The sequence below is a fragment of the Cyrtonyx montezumae genome, unplaced genomic scaffold, assembly GCF_038088225.1.
Source record: "Cyrtonyx montezumae isolate F1298 unplaced genomic scaffold, pur_monq_1.0 scaffold_10, whole genome shotgun sequence".
Taxonomy (NCBI): domain Eukaryota; kingdom Metazoa; phylum Chordata; class Aves; order Galliformes; family Odontophoridae; genus Cyrtonyx; species Cyrtonyx montezumae.
In genome coordinates this window covers 33270043-33296043 of record NW_027071826.1, presented here as the reverse complement: position 1 = coordinate 33296043, position 26001 = coordinate 33270043, and the positions used below count along the sequence as shown (strand labels likewise).

Genomic DNA, 26001 nt, shown 5'->3' with positions numbered 1-26001 from the left:
CAATAGTGGCATCTTCTTTTGTCTAAATATGTTTGGGCTTTTTTGTTTGTTTGGGTTTTTTTTTGTTGTTGTTGTTTGTTTTTTTACAACAGAGAAATGAGCTTTTTGTGATTATAATGAATGGACAATACTGGAATTGATTACATGCATTTAGATTATTTATGTTATAAAAAAAAAATAAGAAATGTAGATTATAACCATTACCTCTGAATGCCTGAGCACTGTAGTTGGACTTGAGGTTGATGGCCACATAAATGGGCAACGGGTTCTGCCCATTTTCCACTGCCTGCCGCTGATCTGAGAGTCTGTGTTCATCTTTCTGGTTTTGATTAAAATTTGTTAACGGATTGAAGTGACAATTTGCACTTGATATAATGTGAACTACAAGCTTTATATATTCCTGTTTTAATCTCATTGGACTGTTCAGAAATATCTGCTTTTGTATATCCCAAATAGAGTAAGTATCCACTAAGCATCAGCTATTATATAGGGGTTCTCAGATTCTGGAACATGCAGAGTGCAGATTTAGCAAGGGAAAAACAGTTCCCAGAAAGAAGTATGCGGATAAGTGAAATGTAAAGTACTTTTTTTGGCTGAAGCACATGTAACAGAGTTTATTATATTTTACTGCGCTTTGTAGCTATATTCATAAGAATATATCGTATTGCACATGACAACACAAAACTTCCTTGTATAAGAATAAACTAGAAGGAAATTCCTTAATACTATTCTAAAAATATAAATATTTCTATTGATCTTTCTTAAAATTTGACAAAACATTTAAAGAGTGGTCTTCCCAACATGGGAATCATCCCAACATGAAAAAGCCTTTAGCTAAGGCTTTCTAAATGAATATATTAAATTATGCCAGTGAAATAAGTTATTTCTAATTTTTGAATATTTATTGTCTAGAATATTTAATGTCTAGAGCGATGAGTTTTACATTTCTAAATATTTTTCATATGGATTTTTTTAAACTATTTTGCAGAAGAGAGAACACACCTTTGACTGAATGCCACTGCTCCTTCAAGGTAAACCTTGCCTTAAATATTGAGAGCAGTGCTTTAATAATTAATCTCTATATTGAGCATATAATGAACTATTTGTGTTAGTAGCGCTTAATGTCATCCCAAGATTTATTTATTTTTCCTATGTAATCATAGATGTTCATCAAGTTTCTAGAGGAAAAAAAGAGAGTAATACCTTATCATGTAGCATAGATTCAATTACAAGCCCCCATAAGTCTATGAAAGATGTGTTACGTCCTTCTTTAACCCTCTCCATCAAGTCATTGTAGTAGTACTTCAGACAATCCAAGGAAAAACAGCAGATCTTGTTTTTGGTTACTTGCTTGCGAGCTTCCTTGATTGCATCTTCCAGATATTTTTCTGACCAGTCAGCTTCTTCATACAAGTTTGCCATTGTCCTGAAGAAACATTAGAAGGAAATAATGAAAGAAGGCTGATGCTGTGGTACGGCTTCAGAGAACATTTGTGCAACCTGTTTGCTTGTTTGACTTCATATAGGGTTCACAACTGAAAGCTAAAACATCCTAAAGTCCTTTCATTTTGAAAGCAAACATATCCTCTCCCAAATTTCCTTCATTTTGATGATAAGATTTTGTGGGCTCAAAAATAGTATAAGAAATTCAAGAGAGAAAAATCTGGCATGACTATTAAATATAGACTACATAAGTGCTCAGAAAACCTTACAAGTTTGCCCTAGTCTTAACTTATCCCCTAATATTTGCTACTGGCTCCTGCCAGTGATAACACTGGGCAGTTCTTCTGACTGTGGCATGTTCTGGTTGGACAATTCTTATTGTTTCCTTGAAGTCACAACGCAGACAGGTACACCAAGATCTCCACATGCATACAGAGAAATTGAAAGAATACTTAGACTAATCTGACATTACATTTTAGACTAATCAACTCAATGCAAGAGCCAACTTCACTTCCAACAGAGTATAGAGGAGTGAAGCTGACTAAAACCCATATAGATTAATTCTTAATAGTTCTTTACATTATGACATCATCTGCTGTATACCCACTGGGAGTAGCAAGCACTTTATAATGAGCAACAGTAGTTGCAGTCTGTCTGAGGCTGGTAACTCATCATTTGTTGTTGGATCATCTTCAACAATATTAATTACACTAGCCCCAAATACGTCTTTTACCAGAGGAAGATGCACTTTAAATCCAAAATGGAAGTGAGATTAACCAGCAAATGGCAGGCATAAATTCTTCTTCCCATCTTTCTTCAATTTCCAGTCTAAAGACAAATTCATTGTATTCAGTCTAAGGTATAATCGATAAAATATGAAAAGGTAATACAGCATTTACATGAAAATATCAGGCATAGACTGTGTCAATGTGGTGATGATTGATCTCTTATTGAGAACATTTCATTTCTTTGTTCTAAGTGGAAATGGCATATCATGGGGAAAATAGAAATGCTTTTTTATTATTAAGTGCATTCATTATAAGCTGATGGTGCTGTACAAATAATCAACACTATCAAGCAGAGAGGGAAAACATACAGCTTGTTAGGGTAATCCTCACCATGTGGTACCAGATAAACCACCAATGTAAGAAATGCAGTCTAACAGATTGAGTTTCTGGAGCCCCAGTAGGCTGCCATACATCGCTGTCAGCGACCTTGTCCCGCCCCCAGTCGTTGTGATGGCCACCACTGGCACCTGTCCAACACAGCAAGGCAGAAAGGCAAAAAAAAAAACAGTTGTGTGTTAGAGATGAGCCATTGTACTGCAGAAATTGAGTAACAGTTTAGAGGCACTGATATAAGCAATGACATCACTGTGCAAAAGGATGTGATGCAGAAGGCTTCTGTTGTCACCATCTAACTGACAGGAGAGGTAAGGCTCATGTCTTACCTACTCAAATTGGGTGGAAGGAGGCTGTTTACTTAATTGGAAATCAACCTCATCACCCTGGAATTTTTCCTCAATGTGTATTATTAGAAGCCATCATAAAAAAAAAAAAAAAAAGATTTGACATAGTAGAGCAGATTAAGGATCTGTGATTCTGCCTCTAACAATGATCAGTGTCTCAGAAGAATGCAGAGCACCCTGTAATCAGCCAAACCACCCAACAGACAAAGCCTTCCTGACCCCAAGCCAGCAATTACCTCATGTCCTGAGGCACAATCATTGATAGGGTTGTTTATTTTTGCTTCTTAGATTCCAGGTGCAATTCAATAGACTATTCTTGTCTTAATCTTTTCCTAATCTAGTGTATCATTTGCTTCCATTAACATCTTACATGCTGTTTGGGAAATGTCTAGTAACACCTTTACAGTGTTAACTTCAAATTTCATCAAACGATCTACTGCTCTGAAGTCAACAAATAGAGCCTGAGGAAAAAATATTTCTTCCATCCCACCAAATTCAAAAAACAAAAATAACATTCTTCCTACCCTACACATGCTAAGAGCTCTACCCCTAGGAAATTACAAAATAATGAGGAAAACTCTTAATTAAAAATAAATAAATAAAACTTAATTAAAATTAGAATATTTCATTTTTTTTCCTCTTTACCTTTTCCAATCTCTTTCAACATAAATTAAAATGCTAATGATACCTTTGGGCTAAAATGTTTTTTAAAATACAGTTTATGTGAGAGAGATTTTCAAAACTTTGAGATTAATTATTCATGAAAAGCAGATCCAGAATAATGATATATTTTCAAAAATGAAATTAGTCTTATCATTTCAGTCTTCCAATTTTAACCATTTTTCCCAAGAAACCATAGACAGTTAAGTAAAAAGTTTTCTATTACTTTTAAATGTCACCTAAAGAGAAGTCTTGCAATTATGTTCATATTTTTTGATTTTCAACAACGTAACTGGGCTTAAGCCATTACAAAGCTTATGACTGAAATGTGGAAGAACCAGGATTACAGTGACAAAGCTCAACTTCTAATCAACAATTTCATCTATACATCTAAACCGTGTTACAAGATTAAATCTTTTTTTTTCAGTTATATTCCAGTAAGCAGTTTCCCAACAATGTTATCGTTTTCTGCTGCAGAAACAACCAAAAACACTTCTAATTCAGATATCTGAGAAAATATAGCTTTCTCATCTCAAAATTCTCAGAAAAGCCATGAACAATGCCTTGCCTCTGCTACTGAGCTAGAGCATGCAGTTTCCCAAGCAGCATCCCCCAGCTCTCCCATGTCTGCCCACCATAAATTTTCCTCCTGAGATCCACAAGCAACATCAGGCATTAACAGGAATGGGTTAAACTGGAGAGCTGTGGAGAAGTCATGGGGTCTGTGAAGGCACATCCTGCTATCTCCACTTTGCTGCACAGAGCAACCACTAGTTCTCTTGGTTATTTCTTGCAGGCCTGCCCTAGAAGAATGGCATTAACTAAGCTCCTTTGTTATTTTCTTGTCTCAGTGTGTAAGCCAGGCTTTGATTGCTGGAGAGTAGTAGTCATTGGGGACCATATGGCTTGCCTCGTGCTCCTTGAGATCCTCCTCCAAATTAAGAATCTTCTTCAGAGCAGCAGCAACATATTTCTTCCTTTTCTGCAGGAAGTCTTGCTCCTCCCTGCACAGGCTGTAACCCAGGCGCACATCCAGACCTCCTGAGCTAGAACAGACAATGGACAAATCAACGCATGCATCAGTTATAGCCAATATCACGATCTGTAAGGGAAGGTAGCCTGCAAACTACATAAACAAGCTACTGAAAGTCTTCATGTTGATCAAATAACAAAAAATATTTATATTGTCAGCAAGAGGTAGCAATGATAAAAGGAGTCTCCAACGTGCTTTAGATTTCTTGTGAATGGGAGTGCAAAAGTCAGACCACAGATCACAGAAAGATCACCAAAAGGGGTGGCATTTTTCTGTATCCATTCCATTCTGTCACCATGACATCCCAGAAAACTCAAATGATACAGATGTTACCTGTTCTCAGGTTTTGACAGCTCACTAACATCTGAAAGTAGAGGTCCTGCTGAACTGTGAAATGGAGCTTGAAACTCAGGACAAGTCCCACAGCATCACCCCACTCTGCTCAGACTGTCCTGTGAAATTCAGATAGCACTTGGGGAGCTTTACAGAGTTGCCTGTCTTTTCATATGAAAATGTGTCAGATAAATAGGTGAGTAGCACTAGGCAGTTCATGTGATGCTCAGTGTGTGTTTTCTCAGCAGCATTCTGCCTTTATTGGATTATGATGGTCTCTTCACCTATATTTACCCATAAGCTCATTCATAGCTACAATGATACTAAATGCCCTTTACCCATGTGATTTCTAGCTAAGCATTTATGAACTTAATCTTGCAAATTTACAACATTATTCACCATTTATTCTACATGAACAGCCACACTGAACTTTCTCCCTTGAGAAAAGTGAAGCACAAGCCAAAGGTTTTGCAGAAGAGAAGCTACAAAACCAAACAGCAATTAAATCCTTTGTGCCTTCCCAAAAGGCAAATATGCTCGTTACAGAAAAAAACATTCTCAATATTGCCCAAATGTTTTGTCACATCACCCTCTGGTGGCTGCAAATTCTTTCTGAACATCACCTTCACTAACATTTAGGAAGACGAACATCTGAAGGGTTGATGCTTGTACTTTCTGTTCTCCAGTAATTTGGCACATGCAGATTAATTTTGAAAAAAAGTAAGGTGATGTGATAGACCTGCTAAAAGCAAACAACTCTTCTGGAAGTAGACAACTCTAGCACTTTTTGTTCACTTGCTCTCTAAGTCTGTAGGATTTACATTTCAAGAGATTTTGTTATGGGCTGAGATCGAGCAGGTATCTCTCTTACCAATGCCCTACATTTTATCTACACAAAGTCCTATGCTCTGAAAATCAGTGTTGCTTCCCCTTCTGCATGTCATCCCACAGCAAGGATGGTGTGAACAGTACTGTTTTCATTGGTACCATAAAACCTCATTTTCTTCGATGTTATCCATCACTGAGCATCACTGAACACCACTGTGTTCTTATTAGCTTCTAGTCAGAGGTGCATCTGGTCAGGTCACAGTACACATTTTGCTCAGTGAAGTAGAAGGAGCAGAAGCCAGGCTGCCCTTCCATTTGTTGTTTTTTCTAGTGACTTCATAAAGTCAAAGAGGGATAGAGTTTATTTAAGTCATTATATAGATCTGAGTACTGATAGAAAGTGGTAACAAAGTAATTATGAAAAAAGCATAATTTCATTCCCATCTAAGATTGGTGGCTATAAAACAAACAAGCTTCCTCTGAAAATAAAAACCTAGCAAGACTCAAACTCATTGTCCTGCATGACCCCGTAACCACAATGGATTTGCACTTACCTCAGACACCACCTGAGTAGAAGAGAGAACACTCAGTGTGGTAAGTTTTCCTCTCTCTACTGACTAGAGAAAAAACCCTAGATAACTTGTTTACAGTAATCCTGGATACTAGGATAAAAGGAGGCTATCTTACCATTTTCTTGATGTCAAACACAACTCAAAGGATTGATCCTAGAAATCAAAAAAATAACATTAACTGTGAGCAAATTCCCTCCTTCAAGCTTGGGCAAGGAATGAGGTTCTCAAGTAATAATTCACATGTCTAAGAATATTATTTTGGTACAATTAAAGTCACACTCAGTTCTGGAACCAAATTCTCTTTCATCCAATAAGCTTACCTCGGACGATAAATTCACACATTAAACTAATTCAGATTGTGCATGCTTAGAGCAAGAACAACCAAATAACCTCACTGAAAAATATTACAGAGTAAACCACTCTCATAAAATCAATATTTGGGTAAGATCTGAATTAAGCTCATATTCTGAATTGTCTTTTAATTAATAACCATTGTGGAATTATTCCAGTAACAAGTTACAGAATACGTGTATAAGGCTATCTTTTTTTTTTTTTTTCCTTTAAACTCCTTAATTCTAATTTTGGTATGTAGATTTGTAAAGATTTAGCAATTACTACAATGATTACTACCATCTTTATTATTTTTAAACACTTTCCGCAAATATCTGTAAAATTTTACACAGAGATTTTGCTCACTTGGTGACCTTAATTCTAGCAGGACAAAAGTAAGAACAATTCTAAAATATTTAATTCAAAAGCATTCTCAAGCACTCACCTCTTCCACTGCTATTTCCTTCTGCAAAGGGAGTGAATTCAGAGGAAAAGAGAGGACTCCATATTCCTGAGTTACGTTTTTGTCAGCCAGCTGAAATAATGTGAAAAGCAGCAGAGGCGTGCATGAGAGATTTGCAGTCTCAAGCACTTCTCTTAAGATGACTAGTTGGCTTCATTTTCTTTTCTGCTAATATCACTATGGTTAATTCTAACAAACAGAAAAGGCATGTACCTCTTCTGGTAACACAATGTCCAGTCTTGTCTGGTCATTAATGATGCAATGAAATACAATGATCTGAAGGCTGGAGTCAGAGCCCAGGGAAATCTTCTGGCTTTCTTCATGGGATCCTTTCACTGTGAATGTAAGCTCCTGATCTAAATATAAAGGCAAGGAATGACAATGAATTTAACTATTTCAAGCAAGTATGCATTACTGATAAATGAAATCTGTTTTTAATCTGCATGCTTTTTGTCTTTTTCTCATACCTCAATGATAAAGTAAACTTTGGGTGGCCAAAATAAATCAAAAGCTAATATAAAACCACTTGGTAGACCTGTATAATTCATTCATAAACAGAAATCACACACTTTTGAAATGCTGTTATTACATTTCCCATGAGTAAATAAATCTGAAACTTAGACTTAAAGGAGTGTTAGCGTAAAGGAATTTAGGATTATTCACAATGAACAGAAGATTCATTTCTTTGTTACCTTCCTGTTCTGGTTAATTTATGCGTAGTACCATATACCATGTTTGCTATGCAAGAGTCTCAGACTCAAAATTGTGCAATACACTTGGTACATATTTTGTGCCATTACTCTTCTATGATAATTGCGTCACCAAAATAGAAATAGCCTTAAGTATACAGAAACCTTGAACATACTCAATCTCAAATTAAACATACAAAATAAGCTTTTTCTATAAATGGCTAAATAAAATATCTAGATATCTAAATATCTAAATAAAACTTTAGATCTTACTTCACAATTTTCATATTGAACAATAGCTAAAGAGAATAAAATATGGTTTTTTTTACTGGTATAGATGGCACAATTTTTGCATCAACTTAAAATTTTCCAAATACTTGATCAAACTTGAATTTTAACACATATATTTTTTTCCACAAGACAGAACATGGCAAAACTAAGTATTATGTGACACAGCTAGAGTAACATGCACAACAGATCATTAATTTTTCAACATCTGTTATAATGACTGAATCACAACACAAAAACAATAGGTTAATGAAGCAATAACCTCACTTGTGGATTGCTGCTTCAGCTTCCCTGTATCCACTCTGACCTCCAAACAGGAAACCTCACGAGCCTGTAACAAGAGAGGATAAATGATGATTAAGAGAAACGTAAATGTCCTTACAAGTGATTCAGACCATTCTCAACCAATCCTTCCAGATGATCAGAGGCAACGTAACTATTATCGATTACTACTGTTAATTAAGAGATAATTCTGACATGGTATTTTTTCTAGCTTGGAAAGTAAAGAGGAACAACTCATGAGTTGCTTTGAAGTTGGAGAGGAAACGATAAAGATGAGACCTATTTTAAAAAACAGGAGTCTAGAGATACAGGACTCTTTTTAGAGTGTTTTATCACTTTCTTCATTAACCCCTGCTGGTTTGGGGCATAATATAGGGACAGTTTGCATGAAACTACTTACCAGTGCCTTTATACTTAGTAGGACAATATGACTCATAGTACAGTTTCTGAAATGTAACTCAGTTTCCCAAGTTAGAAGTATGAACACGTTATACAGGCATAAGAAGGATTGAGAGAGATAATTACCACTAGTACTCCATTAGTGATGATGCTGTCAGGATAGTCCGGACTGAAAAATAAAATTGAAAAAAACATTTCAGATAAATATTTCCCCTGTCAGTTTGACATTTCCAACTTTAATATTCATTCTCAATTTAGAAATATTCTAAATCATTTTCAACAAGTAAAATCCAAGCAGACTGACTGAGTGGCAGTTTATTTTCCATCCTTGTCCCATGATGGAATACGAAGCTCAGCTTTTATTTGTCATTTTTCACACTTCCTTTAACAAAGTGTTTAACACAGAATATAGCGTGTTTGAGAAGAGCTGGAGGCCATTACTGCCATTCTGATCATTTTGAGCATCCCACAGTTTGACCCAAGTTATTATGCCTGAAAAAAACACTTGCCCAGATTACCACAGAAGCATAAATATGAAGACATTTTATTCACACCTATTAAGACATTTGCAAAAGAGACATGAAACTTTAAAATATGCACCATATGTACATATTTCCACTTAACCATCTTAGCACAGAAATTGGTTCATATACTGCAGAAAGCGATTTTAATATTCTTAAATACTTTTTCCACCAAAACCAAGCAGAAAAATTGCACCCCCAAAAATAAAAATAAAATAAAATAAGATTAAATTAAAACAAGCAGGTTCTCATTAAAATATATGTATATAATTATAAAACTTCAGCACCAACTGCTTGATCCAGCACTGAAAGTATGAGTAATATACTCAGACTTTACAAGCTATAGATAATACACATTGTAGTCTCACATAGTTACACAGTTGAGGTATGTACTGCGTCTCAGCAGAAACCATGTATTAAGCTTCCTTTAAAATCAGATCAATTACACTGTTATTACCAAATTTATGGGATTACTTATCACAGGGTTTTAGATTTTAATACAAACACAAGAAAATAGCTTTATGGAATTTCTCTTGACAAGGAATTCTCCCAAAATTTCAAAGCTGATAAACAACTTAAAGTTTTATTTCCAAACCAATGTTTTCATTCAAGAAAAAAAAAACAAAAACAACCACCACCACTACAATTTGGCTAACTACAGTAAACTCAGGGAAACAGTTACTTAAATCACTTTAGAATTTTGTAAAATCATCTCGTATTGAAAGTTTATTTTAAATGAGTTCAAAGAACATCAGGCACAAAGCATACTTATGTGTTTATCTGTGTGTAAGGAAAATGGGTTTAATTACCACTCAAGACTTCTTTTAGACTCAAACTTGTCCATTTATTTGACTGACTTGTAGTCAAACCTTACATGTCTTATACCTACTATACTCATATATTTCATAAGAAAAGCAGAGAAAGTTCAACAGATACTAAAAGATTTCAGCCTGCATACCCTGATAAGATGAAGGTGGAAAGAGAAGGAAAAGTGTCTCCTGATGGAGAGTAGAGTGCATCATTATTTGAGTTATTGGTATCAACAAAGTATAAAGGTAAACTGAAGTCCAAAGCATGATTTTCAAACCAGGTGGAAGAATCTGAATTGTTGCACCAATTGACTCGGAAGAACAGGTTTTGATCACTGCCAGAAGAGACATCCCTTTAGGGATAGAAGCTGAATGGTCATTACTGTACGGAAGCCCTGTTCCTGTCATTTATCACTCTCCACACTGTGCTTCCAACTTTTAGATACTGAGTAGCAAGGCTTCTGCTATTCACTGCATAGGACAGACATTATTATTTTAACCTGATGACCTGTACATTTGTTTTTAAAAGAGCAAAGGCATTCACCTTTCTTTGAAGCTTTGGAGATCAGATACAGCTACAAACACAGTGGAGCAGAGCACGGAAGAGTTCTTAGTATTTATTCTGACAGAAACCTTTGAATATTTTACCTATCTTTGTGGCACTGAACATCCATTTCTTGACTAATTTGTCAGTTAATGCAAACTTACTAGCTGTTAACTTCCCTAATAGCCTGCTATCACATGACCCTCGTTACACACACTGACACTCCTGTCCTGTTCTTTGCAGCCTTTATAATGTAAGTCTTGGATTTACTAAGACGGTTGGGAGCACAGCATGGCATGCAGCAGAGAAAGCTAGGAACGTAAACCCTGGACATCCATCCCACTAAATATCTACTGAATGTTTACCCAAGACTGTGGTGGGCTTTGTGACCCAGTGGGTCACTTCCCATCCTATGCCTCTGTAACACAACACCTGCTCCAGATCAAAGTCTCTTTTCCTCCTTCCATCATATCTTGACTTATAATGGAAAAGTCAATATTGTTGGGAAGCTATAGCTACTTGGTTTTTTATGTTATACTAATTACAGTAGACAACCATTTTCAGTTTCACCTGAGAATCTGGACTTCTAGCTGCTTACGTAAAAAATCATAATTCTTTCATGTCAGATCCAGCTTTCCCCTTTCTTTTTAGTGGCATTTGCATAGGATATGCTACTTTACTGATGACCTGAGAGAAGGATGGAGGATGGTGCTATTTCAATTTAAAAAATGTACTAGCCTCAAAGATTCTTTGGTGATTATCTTCCTTGACTTAACACTTTTGTCTTAAATGCTCATTGAGGACTTGTAACTTCCTGCCAGAAATACATATAAGGACAGTACACTACTCAGGCCTCAGTGGACTGAGATTCAGTTCACTCAGTTTCCTCAGCAGTGACCAAACCAAACTGATGGTACGATCTGCTGCTCCCCAGACACACTGGGAAAATTTCTCAAAGCAACACAGCAGAACTACAGAAAGAGATAAAGGCTTTTATTTTCTAAAAATCATGTGTTTTCCATAATTTAATAATTAACATTCACGTTTTATACAACTTTTTGTACATCTATTTACATTCATTTGCATTAAGTGGGCTTAGTTTTAAGCACTGTCTTTCACATTTAGGAAAAAATAAAAGGAAAGGGCTGAGGTGAAAGGCTGTGTAAGAGTAGTCCTTCATTCTTCTAAGTTAGAGATGCACCTCCTCAATTCAGGATAACTGAAAGATAGAAAGAGACCAAAAAGATCGTCAGATCCAGAAATACCCTGGATCCGTCAGACCTCTCCTTGCAAATTTGAAGTACCTTTTAGTTCATCAGAAGTCTCTTTGTGGCAACTTAATATCAGGCCAAATCTTCAGTAAAAGTCTGAAGGGAGAGGGATGTTGAGGGAGCGAAGCCACCGAGTCCAGCGGGACCCAGTCCCCCCAGCAATCTGTAAGGGCTCATGCTGTTGCTGGACCCTACCAGTGGAAACACAAGGGAGAAAGCCTGTGTTACCATTGGCAATCATCACAAACTAACACGAAGAGCACTGACATGCAAGTTTGTGATCTGTGTACAATGACCTTACCTTTTCTGTCGCTGCTGCTCAAGGGCAGCAGCTCTCACGCCAGCTGGGCTTGTGCTATGGGCCCATAAAAACTGGATGGGTGTTTGCAATCCCTTTGCTTGGTTGCTGGTGAAAAGGCACTTGGAGGAAGGAGCATGCCTTCCTCTCTGTGTCGTTACGATAAATGTCCGTCTCTCAGTGCCTGCCATGGGTAGTGGCAGCACGAAGAGGTGTGTTTGAAGGCATTGCAGGCAATGGAACAAGACTGAAGCAAAACTAGAGAGGGCATTCATCATGCAGTTGTAGAAAACAAGCTATCAAAGCACAAAGTTTTAAATGAAAGATAATAGGAACAAATACCAAAACCAGTTTCACACAGTCCACTGGTTTATCATTAGGGAACTTTTGCAATAGTCATCTGTAAAAGTAACCCAAACACAACTTTTGCAGTGAGGAAAACAAAAACAGGAGAGTGACAAAGCCACTATCATAGGGGCATCCCAGGAAACTTAATTGGCCTGGGATTACATTTCATGTATGTTATTATTCATGTGAAGCATTTGAAATGAAGAGCAGGCTAATGTAGTAATTTTTGCAATTGGTAATTTGTAAAGTCTACAGTAAATATGGGGAACGACGAACTACTTCAGATAAATAAAGTCCAAAATAAATAATTTCCAAGATAGCCAAATTAAAAAAAAAAAAGAAAATAAAAAAGATTTTTTTAAAACATGTTCTCATGATAATATGATATTTTTAGAAATTATCACACATGGTAAACTATAATTTTGAAAATTATTTCTAATCTGTCAACACTTCTCTAGTCCGCTTTTGAGACAGGATAACTGTTTAAGATGACTGTTAACATCGCAGCTTACAGTCTTCTAGTTGATTCTCTGGCCACTAAATATCTACTGATCTCATTTTGAAGGGATTTGTTCCTCAGTACTTTCCTGCAGAGCTTTGCTGTGTCCACTCTGTGATTTTGTCTGTGCAGCCAACAGTTTCCCTCAAAAGTTTCAACAATTAAATCTTGACTCAGGGAGGCTGGCTTCAGCAAGGAAGTCTCATTTGTTATCTCTGACAGCACTACACGTTTTCTGCATCTAAGCAGGGAGCCAGCATCACAAATCCTTCTGTCTCTCCACAGGGTAATGTCCCCATTTTTTACTTGATGCTATTCCTTTTCCTGTTTGAAATTCTCCATGTGTGTGTCTCAATAGAAGTAGTTTCAAAGTGAATATTACACTCCCCAGGGCTCATTTTATCCCTTGCTGAACAACCAAAGATTTTTGTTTAGCCACTAGTCTCTGCTGCTTTGCCAAAACCTGCTGAGCTTGTTCACCACAGAAGAGGCCACTTTGGTTCATAGTTTACTAGTGACCCATCCTGGCTACTTCCGTGTTTCAGATCTCTCTAGCTTATCACAGGTAATGCAATCTGTAGTCTCTAATTTTAGTCCACCAACCCTTTCATTCATTATTCCCGATAGTGCACTTTTCCATGTTGACATAAAAACAACAAACAAACAAAAAGCTATCTCAATATCCTTAGGAAGGAGGCTCTCTGTGAAATTATTTTTAATCATTTCTGTGCGCTCACACCTTTATTGCAGACCTGACTGATAGGCAGAACACCATCAACTTCCATGCATATGCAAGAAACATAAATGTGGGATAGCAGGGGAAACATCCAACTTTAGACAAGAAACATACTTCCCCAAATGTTTTTAATCTTTCCAGGCCCGTTGGAACTTCTCAGTGAAATTCCCTGCCCCAAGTGCAGCAATTTCTCCTCTTTTCTCTGGAATTCTTCAGGTCCCAATTACTGCATTAATCACTGAGTTACCACACTATGAATAAAAATGTGGTTCAGAAGGGTTCTTGTAGCAACTGACCCACGATTGTGAGTCTTTTTTCTTAGAAACCTCTTCCCTGGGAGTGCCAAGGATCCTTTTTACTTGTACAGTTCCAACTGTTTTCCTCCAGTCAGCAGAATACTCAGAATCTGCAGAAGATGGTTTATCTGACTTTTATCTACCAAACATGTCCCCAGGAAAATGTACCTGGCTTCAAGGTTCAAATAATGGTTTCACACACAGCCTGCTCTCACACATTCCACCTCCTGTGCCATATGTGAACTCAACTGTGCACAACACCCAGGCCAAACAACCTGTCCAGACCTCCTTCATCAAAAGACAGAATTATCAAGAGTATGATTCTACACACCAACTCCATAAGCCATCCTATATACGGAAAGACCCTAGACTGACTTTTTGGAGTATCTACTGGAGCTCCTATCCTAGTGCTGTTATTGATTTCATGACAGCCTCAGTTGTGATAGGCATTATTTGTCTTGTGGGGGCGGGGCCTTCTGCCAGTTTTGATAACAGTAAACAACAAACAACTCAGACTTGTAAGTTTATGAGTTATAATAAGACATTCTGGAACTATTTCATCTCTGAAGGCTCTTTTGCTTGCACACACAACACAGAGCTACTGCTCCTTCTCACCCAATTCCTAATTTTCCCTTCTTGCACAAATATCACACTATCCAATTTCTTCAACAACACATTAGCATGACAATCCTCCAAAAACACCCAGAGTGCCTCTTGAAAGTTCCAGCAATGCCCACCACCTCTAAGATTGTTTTAACCATGCTTCCCATCCAACAGCATATATAAAACTTATAACAGAAATCTTTTCAAGTAACTTCCCCAGAGTGATAAAGCATACTACAGAGACAAATACTGTTCTGCATCAAAGTGCCTGCTTCAGCTGGAGCAACACGCTGACAGATTCCTTTACAATAACCAGCTAGCTGAAGCAAACATACCCCTTAGGCAGTTCAACATCTGCACTCTACTGGTAGCTTTCAAATCTAGAAAGCGAAGCTAGTGCTGCTCCTCCAGTTTTCCTGGTTCATCAGTACTCAGTCTCTTGCTACCACTGTGCTCTTTACTTGATGCAGAATACTCTGTTGCTCTCCCTGCTGGAACCAGTGATGAGGTCTACCACACCTTCTTCCCTCTGTGTAGCCAGATGAGCTAAATATGTCAAGTTTGGTAAGGTTTTTTTTTTATAAATGCAACGTAATTGTAAAGCAATTGTGCCCAAAGAGGGTCAATACAAGGTATAAAGGATTAGTATTCCTTTTCCTAACAGAGAAATTTTCTTTAAAATTTTAACTTGTACTTACTGATATATTAATCCCATGAGGAAAAGAGAACTGGAGAACATAAGTGCCCAGGAGGCACTAGCCATCCCCGACAAAAATGAATTTCAGATATATAAATTATAGGTTCTTATATTTAAATTCTGAAATTCCAGTTTACTAGACTTGAATGAAGATATCCAGATACTGATTTGGAGACTGAGGGTTTGAGAAGAACTGTCACAGATGAAGAAGTTTTCCACATTACTTTTATACTGAATATGACAGTTTATATGTAAAGTAAGAGTCTACTCACGTGTTCTGCAATGTGAACTCCACCTCCAGCTCCTCACGTGCCTGAAAAGAAGGAAGAGTATATTACTTACTTTTTTCATATCTTGCCTTACACTAGTTGTGTATCTTTTGTAAAATATACATATTTATACTTGCACTCAGAACAAATATAAAAGCATAAAAGCAAAACAACTCATGGTGTTAAAGGCATTAAATTCTGGAATGATGAAAAAGCATTTGCTGAAACTAATATTTTGAAATCTAAACACACAAGCATGCAGACATAGGATCTGCCTATTCTCATAAAACAGCCATTTTTCACATTTAGATTTGCAATGCAAAAAGAATCAGTTGTGTTAATATTACAAAAGTTCAAATTGGCATGGAGCACTGCTATAGGGATTTAGTTATTTCTGATATTAGCAAAGAAGTGCAGTTCAATGAAACTATAGGGAAATACTGTATAAGGATATATTTTGGTGGAAGAAAATGATATCATTGCTCACCTGTGGATTCAGTTGAAATTTCACTCGAATGGTACGCCCCACACTGAGTTTATCTATGTCAAAGAGAACTGTGCAGAGTTCATCATCCCTGGTGATTGTATCTTCATCGCAAACCTTCAGCTCCAACACATTCTGCAAAGAGAGATTAAGAATATTGTGGTTTTCTATCAGTACTGTCTTCTCCATAAGGCAGGAAAATCTCAAGACTAGGCTTTCTTTTTCCCCTCCAGTTTTTGAAGGAGAGAAGGAAATAGGACTGCAAGAAACAAAAAAAAAGGAATGGGGATTTGGGAGCATGGACTTGAATGATAAATACACACACAAAGAAGTAGACATTTGTTGCAGAGCCTAGGTGATACAATTTGCCTCACATTTGCCCTGGGGCTTGATTTGATAGAATGTACGCTTGGAGAAATGAAATGAGGAAGGCAGGTCATGCAGAATACTCACAAAGTTGTTTTAGATAACTGTATTAAATGCTTTTGCACTTGTGTGATATTTGGCTGTAAATGTATAGAACAAACACAACTATAGGCAATATATTTGAAGAATTTTCTTTCCACCATACCTAGAACTAACCTTGTGTTTATCTTCTTGTGACCTTTATCTTGGGTTTCACTTGTATACGTTAAGAAAAGGAGTAGGGTAGCATGGACATTTTCTAAGGGGAGATTAATTCTCTTATTGTTTCAGAACAGCAGACATTTAAGTAACAAATAGATGGAACAGAATAGTACCAAGGAGGATGTAAGCAACAATAGTTGCTGTGGCATTGCAAGATCTATTGACTACATGCAGGTAGTGAATAATGAAAAGCATTTATTTGCATCACCTTCACTCGCCGGTCTATCTTGTAACAGAAAGCTTCATTCCAGACTGGATTTCTGCTGTCCCTGATGGTTCTGGTTCGAACCTTCTCAGATGAGGCAGTAGGCAACCACAGTGTCACATAGCAATCTGAAAGGGTGACTGTATAACAAAAAAGATGTGCAGAGATGATGTGTCTAGAGAAATAAATACTGCAATGTGTGTTTACCACCAATAAGACTGAGATAACACTACCGGGGCTTTTTCTTGAATCATGTAGATTAAGGATAAATAATACAATGAAGTACTCACTGGAAAATAGAAACAATCTTGCACTTCTCGATCTTAAATTACTTTTCTTTTAAAATATTACTATTTATTTGCAATAGCATTGTACTTCACTCACTGTAGATGCACAGCTATCCATGCTGCATGTTACTCCATACTCATGACTGCTCACTGACTGGGGCAGGAAGTAGTTTAACACTACCAAAGCACAAGAACAGCTATCAGTATATTCCCTGTCCAAGGGGCACTCAGATCAAAGCAAAGAGACTTGTCTTCTAGTATATTCTCATTTTTGGGGGTCTTGGAAGTGGTTGAAAGCCTTTAGCCAAGTGCATGTTTAAATGTATACAGATTTTTTATTTTTCTTTGCCAAAAAGTAGCATTCTCCCATTAATCCTTATCACAAATCATAATGTGAAAATTTAATTTTGATCAATGTATCTGACAACTTTTAGAAGTGGTATCTTTCTCATAAAGATTTCTTCTGTCAGCACCAACATTATGTTACAGTTTATTTTTCTCCCTACTACTGCACTATCTGCGGACTGACAGATCCTGCCATCACCCCTATCTGGGAAAGGAAGCACCACCAGAGGTGTCAGTTCCTTCATATTCTAACCCCTCACACTCAGATGGGAAACAGCCAGGAAGCAACTTAAAGAAGGTTGGTACAGGATGCAAAGATCCTAGTCTCACACCTAGAATGCAATACATATTCTTCCAATTTCATGTTAACAATGCTTAACCAGTCATCTTATTCTCAAAAGAGACTTATGAGTCAAAAGAGGTCAAATAATTCAACCCATAGTCAATCCCTGCATCACACCCAAAATGTGTAGCAGTGCTATTGTGTCACATTAAACACAATTTATTTCATGTTATTTCCTTCCTATTTTTAGTAACAGCTAAATATATATATATATATATATGTGTGTGTGTGTGTGTGTGTGTGTGTGTTTCTACCTGAATGCTTTTCCCAAGCTATGCCTCTCATCACACAGTTAACCACACTACTGCAATCTGAAGGAGCTTGGTAATGGCCAAGGGAAGCACAGCATTTCCATGTGATGTCTAGGCCAGCCCTGATCAGAAGGGCCATGACCAATCACATTTTCAGCAAAGGCACAAGCGTAGGCAGATGGAAATTCAAATGGCTAATGGTGATTAATAGTGTAGTTTCCATTTTCAAAGAGATTGACATGCTCTGATGAGTTACTTCACAGTGACAATATAAGGATTAGGCAATTAATTACTCTGAGAAAACTTGAATAACTTGCCCAGGATTCCATAACACAGCCAGAACTAGGTCCAAAACACAGTCCAAATTACCAAGCCTATACCAAAATCTGTTATTGTGTTACTCTGGAACAATACTAGGAAGAAATTTTTATAGCGTGTTTCTTTTTTCGTTAGTAAAGTAAATAGCAACAAGAGATTCAAAGACCAAGGAAAAGATTGACTACAGTAAATTATGCACAAACACTTCAAGATTGAGAAAATACAAAAAAACCCACAAACAAACAACAACACTGGAATGGCTAACATCAAAGTTTAATCAGAGAAAAATGAAAAGCCAAAGCAGAGAAAAAAACGTCAACTTGGGATTGTAACAAGAAGCATGCTGTTTGCATTATAAAATTAGATAGAAAATGGATTTCTTCCTGCAGCTGAAAATACCGAGGTTTTGAAGAAAATTAAAATATTTGGATTCTCAAATATCTTTTCAGTGCCTTAGCACATGTCCTTCTGGCTACAGACAAAAAGACCCCAAATTATTTTTTTCCCAAAATAATTATTCTTTCCTCAGAAAACAAATTTTCTGCAAGAGAAGATACTGCCTTGAGAGTTCTCTGCCAAAAATGCTTTAAACAAACCTGTGGGAAGCCAGACCCAGGTTTTGAATTTGGGCCACTATAAATAAAGAAATATACAGTATAATATGCATGGAAATATGCATCCCATCTTGGGACCAGAACACAAGGAAATAAGTCAACAATAAGTTGTGACAAACAAAACAGTTGGCTTCATGAAGAAAGACCATGCTACTCACTGTGGCAAGCAGTGATTGTAATTTTTTTCCTGTGAGCAACCACAATGAATTGAAGCACAAGAAAGCAACCTAGTGTAGTACACAAATGTACGCACAATTGAGTATGCAGGTTTGCAGGTGCAATTGCAGTGACTACCTGCTCAAATCACATATTTGGTTGATGCAAATCACCATGCAAGCATTTGAATAGATGTTTTTTGTTAAGTAAAAAGGCAGTGCATACAAAGCCTACAACTATCAAGCGCATGTCTATGAAAATCAAAATATATCTTTAATATCTAAGAAACCCAGAATTCCACAAGTTATAAGTTGCAACTCACAAGCAAGCTCTACAACTTTGCAAATAGTTTTTGTTTCATTAGACTAAGTGACAAGGCCAAATGTTAAGGAAATAAAAGTTTGATAATTTGTCATTTCTAGAGTAGAAAGCATTGAGACATAAGCAGTAAATGGAATATTCAGTAAACTCTTAGAGATCTTTTAAGATAGAAAAACTGTAGGCACCCAATAAATAAGTATGCAAGTATTGCATTGCAGATAGGATTAAGTAATACAGAATACAACATGTGAGTGAAACAAAGATTTGTTCCCTGATAGTAAGCATTCATTCAAAAATAATCTTGTTGCACAATTTCCACATGTTCCAACAACATTCTTCCAATAAGCAACCAGTTCTAACTTCTGACAAGTTTTCTCTACACTCTATCCATCACACTAGATAAAATCCCCAAATAAATAGTACATTAACTAAAACTGATTTCCTTAGAAACTGATAAATTGCTTGAAATACTAAGTAGACAATTTTTAGCCACATTTAGCAGTTTCAGTGAAACTAATGTTGACTTTTCCTCTTCACATCTTTCAACTTTGTTCTTGTAGTCTTCAGATTTGGGATTTTCTTACTCTTATATTTTTCTTTCCTGACTTTACACCCTGTTTTTTACATAGGGACATGAAGGAGAATTTGAGTTCCCCCATTAAAATGACTCTTAGTGGCATAATTGCATTTTGAGAGGCACCTGAGCAAGCCTCAACGCACCCCAGATCATGACACACCTCTGGAAATGAAGCCGTGAGGAAGCTCCTCAGCAAACGGGCATGTTTTAAAAACTAAGAGTTCAACAAACTTATAGTAACATATTTCAGTATTCCCACATAATTTAAGGATAATAATATTAACAAAATAAGAAATTATAAGAAATATTTGATGACTGCAGAAGTACTTACGTAGGTCTGCCTTCCGGACATTCCTCAGTCTTAGTATTTTTACAGTAAGCAAGTTGAAAGGAGATACTGGCCTCTAAGCAGCAATTCAAAAAAAAAAAAAAAAAAACAATAGAGAGATGAATATCAGTCCCTAGTCAGACTGCTGCATGCTGTGACCTTGAAGTATTAATCACATAGATAAAACAAATTTTAAGGCTGAACTATTATCAAACCAATTGGACTACTTGGAAAAATTCATGCATTTTTGGCACATAATCCTTTCCAGATCTGATCAAGAATGTGCAGATTTCAAAACTACGTGAGCTGAGAACAGCTGCTGTTTAATTTGTTATGGAACAGTTTTCAGCTTTAACTCTACTGGGGCCTTGGGCTCAGAAATATTAATTTCATAAAGTCTCAGCTTCTGTGTACTAAACTAACATGTTCCTCAGGCTATAACTTCACTTCTCCATTTCACCTTGGAGATAACTGCTGAACAATTTTCTTTACTCTCCCACATTAACTTCTCTTTTGTTTCATAGATAACACGTTCCTTTTCAAGTGTATGAATATATTATTTCTCTTAACATTTTCTTAGAACTGATATTCAGCTTTGAGTCTGCTGGTTCTATATAAAACAGAAACAAGTTTTATGTGCCCCACAATGTCTAATCTTTCCATCTGTACCAGTTGGTAAGAAAATGCATTAATTCTGTGCATAAATCTTCCAATGCTTGTATTCATAGACATATTACACCCTAGGAAAGTGAACACAGTGTTCTAACACAAGCACATGGGTTCTATTACTTTGCATCCGAAGTACTTATATTAATACAAGAGACAAAAATAAAAATGATTTGCTGATGTTAGATAATCAAAGGTATCTTATTACTATTTCCTCCACACGTTATATGCTTTGTTGGAGCATGCCTTTTTAGCTGCAGCAGAAACCTTATCCAGATTCAGAACACTTAAACAAAATTAAGCAAACAGTAGAATAACATGACATTGGACCTATTATAAAGTAATGAAGCAGATGTACATCCTTATCAACAAAGTCCTCAGCCTCTCCAGGATGCATGGAAAGATAGAGAAAAGCTTCTGAGAAACAACTTGGCTAACCTCCTCCCTCTTCCTTCTGGGTCAGCAAGGGGCCCACGAGACAGAGCTGAAAGCCAGTGAGACACTGGCAGCAATGTCAGAGCAGTTACTGATACAGACACATTCACTCAACGCTATCTCATCCCAGCCCAGCTTTACCACAGGATACAGTTTTATGGCACACAGTTTGGAAGCACTTGAAGTGTCAGCTATGGGACATTTAATCTGTTCCAAAAGCTGTAGTGCATCTCTACGTACTCCATTATCCCCAGCATGTCCACAGACAAGACCTTATGCCTCCTACACACAGGTGTCGGAATGCTTTGTCACATCCAGATCACAGCAACTTACAGTCACATGAAAAAAACTCCTGAGAGGCATATCTTAAACTGGATCCTCTGCTGTTAATGACTTAATGCTGCTAATGCTGGCAATGACTTCCACATGTTTCCCTTTAATCTGATGATGACCATATCACAGGCTGGGTGAATTCTGAGGCCAGAATCCTCCCAGGTCAGCTATTACACACACTACAACTTTCGGCTTCTGTGTTTATTTGGTCTGAGACTTGATTGTTACCTCATAAACCGGAAACACAAGCCAGGTATTTTAATAATCACTGTTGAAACTACTTAAATATATGAGATTACAAATGCAGGAATTGGTCACCCTGTCCTACGTCAGATAAAAGTCCTGTGGCAAGTTTGTGCAATCCTGACATATCTATTCCCAGGGAAGTTGGTGGCAATGTTCACATTGTGCACTCATTCATATGAATAAGATTTGCCTAAAACTGTTTTATTTCAGTAAAATTCCTTCTACACTTCTACAGGAACTGTTCTTCAGGATACTAGAGTGAAACACATGACATTCTTGAGTTAAACCAAGTGAAAAGGCAAAACAGATGTACTTGGAGCAGAGCCCTCTTTCTCTTCAGAATGAAATAGAAATCTCATCTCTACTTTAAAACTTGGGAAGACCAACAAAGAAAATGCTCGGTCTTGTCAGGAAGCCCAGCAGGACACCAAACCACAGATACTGCCATGGCTCTGGCCTCTGTCAGGTATGTGGCATCTACTAACTTCAAAGAGCTCTGCAGTCTCAAAGGAAGGCAGGACTTCATTATGTTACCATGTCTGCTACCTCAGGCAAGGTCAGATACATAATAAACACTTTCCTTGTACTGTTCATTTCATATTTATTTCACCCATTTTAAAATATCACATATATAGGTCCTGTTAAAAATCAACAGAGCTCCCTGGGGTTAACACAGAACAAAAACAAATAGAGCAGCAGTGGATCAGGGCCTCATTCTTTACAAGAGCTACATAAAACTTGCACAGTTCAGACTGTCATTTCCCGGTGTTTTTTACTTTTTTCCTGCTTGCTATTCCATGGCTAGAATCTCACATTAGAATAAATCTAAAACTTGGAAGAGAAAATGAGTCTAAAATTTCTACAATTCAGCATTGGTTTGTGTAAATACAATGTTAGTCTATGTTTTGATATGATACAGTAATTTCAGTGATCAAAAAAATATTTTTTCTGCCTCTCAGCTTAAGGGCAATACCTACATTTTCCCACCAAGTACCTTACATTATCCTTTTAATTTAAATGGCCATTTAAGTTTTGATCACAAACACACAAACATAACGTGAATTGACCTGATATTGATTGGTAATAAAAGCTAGTTTCCTTATAGAGCAACAGAGTAACAAAACAATCCAGATGTTTGATATTCACATATTATCATCAGAACTAATTGTCATGGACAAAAAATATATATATTCAGGTTCCTAATTATTTTGTTCCTTGCTCTTCTTTTCCTTTTCTAAAATGGTAAGAAAAAAGGGCTCTGTGTCCTACTTCATGTTGTATTTGCTATATTCAGTTCAGTTTTGACACCCTAAATACTTCAAAGACAAAAGGCATGACCTAAGGCAAACAAGCTGTACAGCTCTCACCCCTAGAGACCCATTTGCAAAACGAAAGGCAAAGAAAAAAAAACTTGATCCCATAAACAAATGCTGAATTTACAGGATTAAAAACAATTTCTGTGATACTAGCATACTTCCTTTGGACTGGGAGATTATACTCAGAAGCCTAAACATCATTTTAAAAGCCACTTTTTTGAAGAAACTCTGCAATCAGAGTCTTGCTTGACTGTGGTATTTCACCTTGGAGGAACATAGAATGCAGCAAGTGGCTCTCAGTTAAAATCAGAGATCAGATACCATTGATAACAGCAAACCATCTTGAGACAAAGACCAAATACCACCAATCCCACAGCCAGGATCATGTGCAGTCAAAGCTCAAACCAACCAGACTGGTAAGGCGTCTCGTCACCAGTACAAGGCAAGAGCACCAAGCCAATGCCAAGCATCTGAAGACAACCCCATTCTGCTGTTAGTGCCCCCATTCATCAGCTCAGAACAGCTTATCTGATGTTTTCCTTTATGCTAATACCTATCAGCGTGAATGTCTGCAAATTGCTCAGGAAGTTTTCATTTGCCAAATAACGCATCCTCATGTCAGCCTCAACAGAACACCTTGGGTTTGTTTTCAGGGTTTTTTGTTTGTCTGTTTTTTGCATTCAGAGTTTTGGCACCTCTACTGTGAGAATAAGGGAACTGGAGAGACAGAATAAGTAATTATTCTAGTAGTATATGTTCTGAGGATGAATTTTCAAACACTGTTAATACAGTGAACATTAAGTAGTGAGAGAGGTCACTATAACACACACAAAGAAAAACTAAAGGAATACCAAAGCACTAAGAAACACCCAGTTACACAGTCTTCTTGTAAAGGAACAATGCAAGAAGCAAGTTTCATCCCAAGATATCAAAATATAAAAAAGGTAAGGAATTCAAGAATGAGCACGGGTGAAGAACAAACCTGTCCAGATATAGCACTACACCAACAGCACCAAAAGTATCAGAAAAGCAAGGCAATACTTCACCTACAGAGCTGAAGCTGCAGCCCAGCCTTCTGAAACTAAGCCAGCACAATTCCCCTGAGCCATTGAATTCCCAACATTTTTCTGCTGCTCTACATTCAGCACTGGACAGCATTTAATGAAGGGGCAGCTAATTACTACCTACCGTTCTCTCCACTGGCGCTGAGGTGCCCGTAAAAGTCTAGGAAGAACAATACAAGGCAAAGTTAAGAAAACTAAACTACAGGTTCAACTTTTATTTAAGGCTGACATTTAAAATCATCTCCCATTCAAAACCGTATTTAGGGCCATGAGTACTAACAACAGTCATTACCAATCAACAAGCCCCACAACAACAACTCCTAGGATCCTTCTTGCTTTCTTGACATGAACCTTTTCCTTTCAGCAAGCAACGTTGCTATCCCTAAAATGTAACTGGAAAACTGACGTGCCACAAGGTTCTGCACAATGCTAGCCTAGGAAAACACTCCTTGCAACAGTAAGATCCAAGAAACAGCAAACCTGTTTCCTGTGACTTGCCCATACACTTAAAACAGCTTGTTCTCTGCTGTGAAAAATTAGAATTTCACTCACTTTACTCTTGCTGTAGGTTTCTTTTGCTTACCTCGTTTGAGCTTAAATTTGATCCCATTGCAGCCCCAGTTGCATCAAAGTCCAAGGATAAAATACACCAAGCTGAATGGCTGGCAGGAACTCCTCATGCATATTAGGGGTGGAGGATTAGGGATTTTATGACCAGGTTCTCCTGCCCCACCTCTTTGTTATTCCCAGTCATTAGGCAGTCCCCTCCCTGCTTCCTGCAGCCTATTAGAGCACGTCAGCTGAGTCAGCAGAATGAGGAGTTTCTTTTTCTACCTACTTCATGTTTCAGGGTACACTGAAACCTCTGTCTGCCAGGGATTTCTAGAAAATACTACTGCTAATGAAGCTTAACATTTATATAATTCTTACTTAAGTGTCTGATGCTAAATCTCAGGTGTCACCCCCCATCTTGCAGCTACCAGAGTACTGCAGGGCACTGGGAAGAGATCCCAAATGCCGCTCTCCATACTCTGAACTCCATCCAGCACCTGCAGCAGCAAGCTGTTCAGCAAGGTAAATTAACTTGGTGCCTCACCTAGGTTATTTGCAGGATACATGCTCTTCTAAAGCTATTTGGACGTCTCTGTGCTAGCCTCGGTGACCTCACCACATGCTCAGTATCCTTTGCCTGGATATTTAGTGTATCTGTAGGAAGAAAAATCATTGCCTAGAAACCTGGCAGTTATGGGCAGTAAGAAGGCAGGAGCTACAGGCTTTAGGAGGAACCTGGGGGAGGACATGTGTGGCAGAAGGGGCTGTTCTCAGTGCGTGGGCCCTGGGAGCATAGCCACCCATTTATCTAGAGAGTTTGCTGCTAAGAGTTCTTGTGTGTGCTCACTTGCAGC

General features: G+C 37.4%; 1 protein-coding gene across 1 annotated transcript in view; it reads right to left on the bottom strand.

The window, feature by feature from the left end:
- Window positions 1–25265, bottom strand: part of LOC136060349 (cytosolic phospholipase A2 epsilon-like) — a 30516-nt gene extending 5251 nt beyond the window's left edge. Inside the window, exons 1-15 of the mRNA XM_065754788.1 lie at window positions 25179–25265; window positions 24720–24755; window positions 20539–20611; window positions 16999–17135; window positions 16167–16298; window positions 15683–15723; window positions 8915–8957; window positions 8375–8438; window positions 7344–7486; window positions 7113–7202; window positions 6453–6490; window positions 4482–4617; window positions 2562–2698; window positions 1204–1426; window positions 205–319 (exon numbers count right to left, since the gene is read on the bottom strand). Coding sequence (XP_065610860.1) covers window positions 205–319; window positions 1204–1426; window positions 2562–2698; window positions 4482–4617; window positions 6453–6490; window positions 7113–7202; window positions 7344–7486; window positions 8375–8438; window positions 8915–8957; window positions 15683–15723; window positions 16167–16298; window positions 16999–17135; window positions 20539–20611; window positions 24720–24755; window positions 25179–25205 — 1435 coding nt within the window. The 5' untranslated portion in view covers window positions 25206–25265. The remainder of the gene's footprint in view (window positions 1–204; window positions 320–1203; window positions 1427–2561; window positions 2699–4481; window positions 4618–6452; window positions 6491–7112; window positions 7203–7343; window positions 7487–8374; window positions 8439–8914; window positions 8958–15682; window positions 15724–16166; window positions 16299–16998; window positions 17136–20538; window positions 20612–24719; window positions 24756–25178) is intronic.
- Between the last annotated feature and the right edge of the window lie 736 nt (window positions 25266–26001).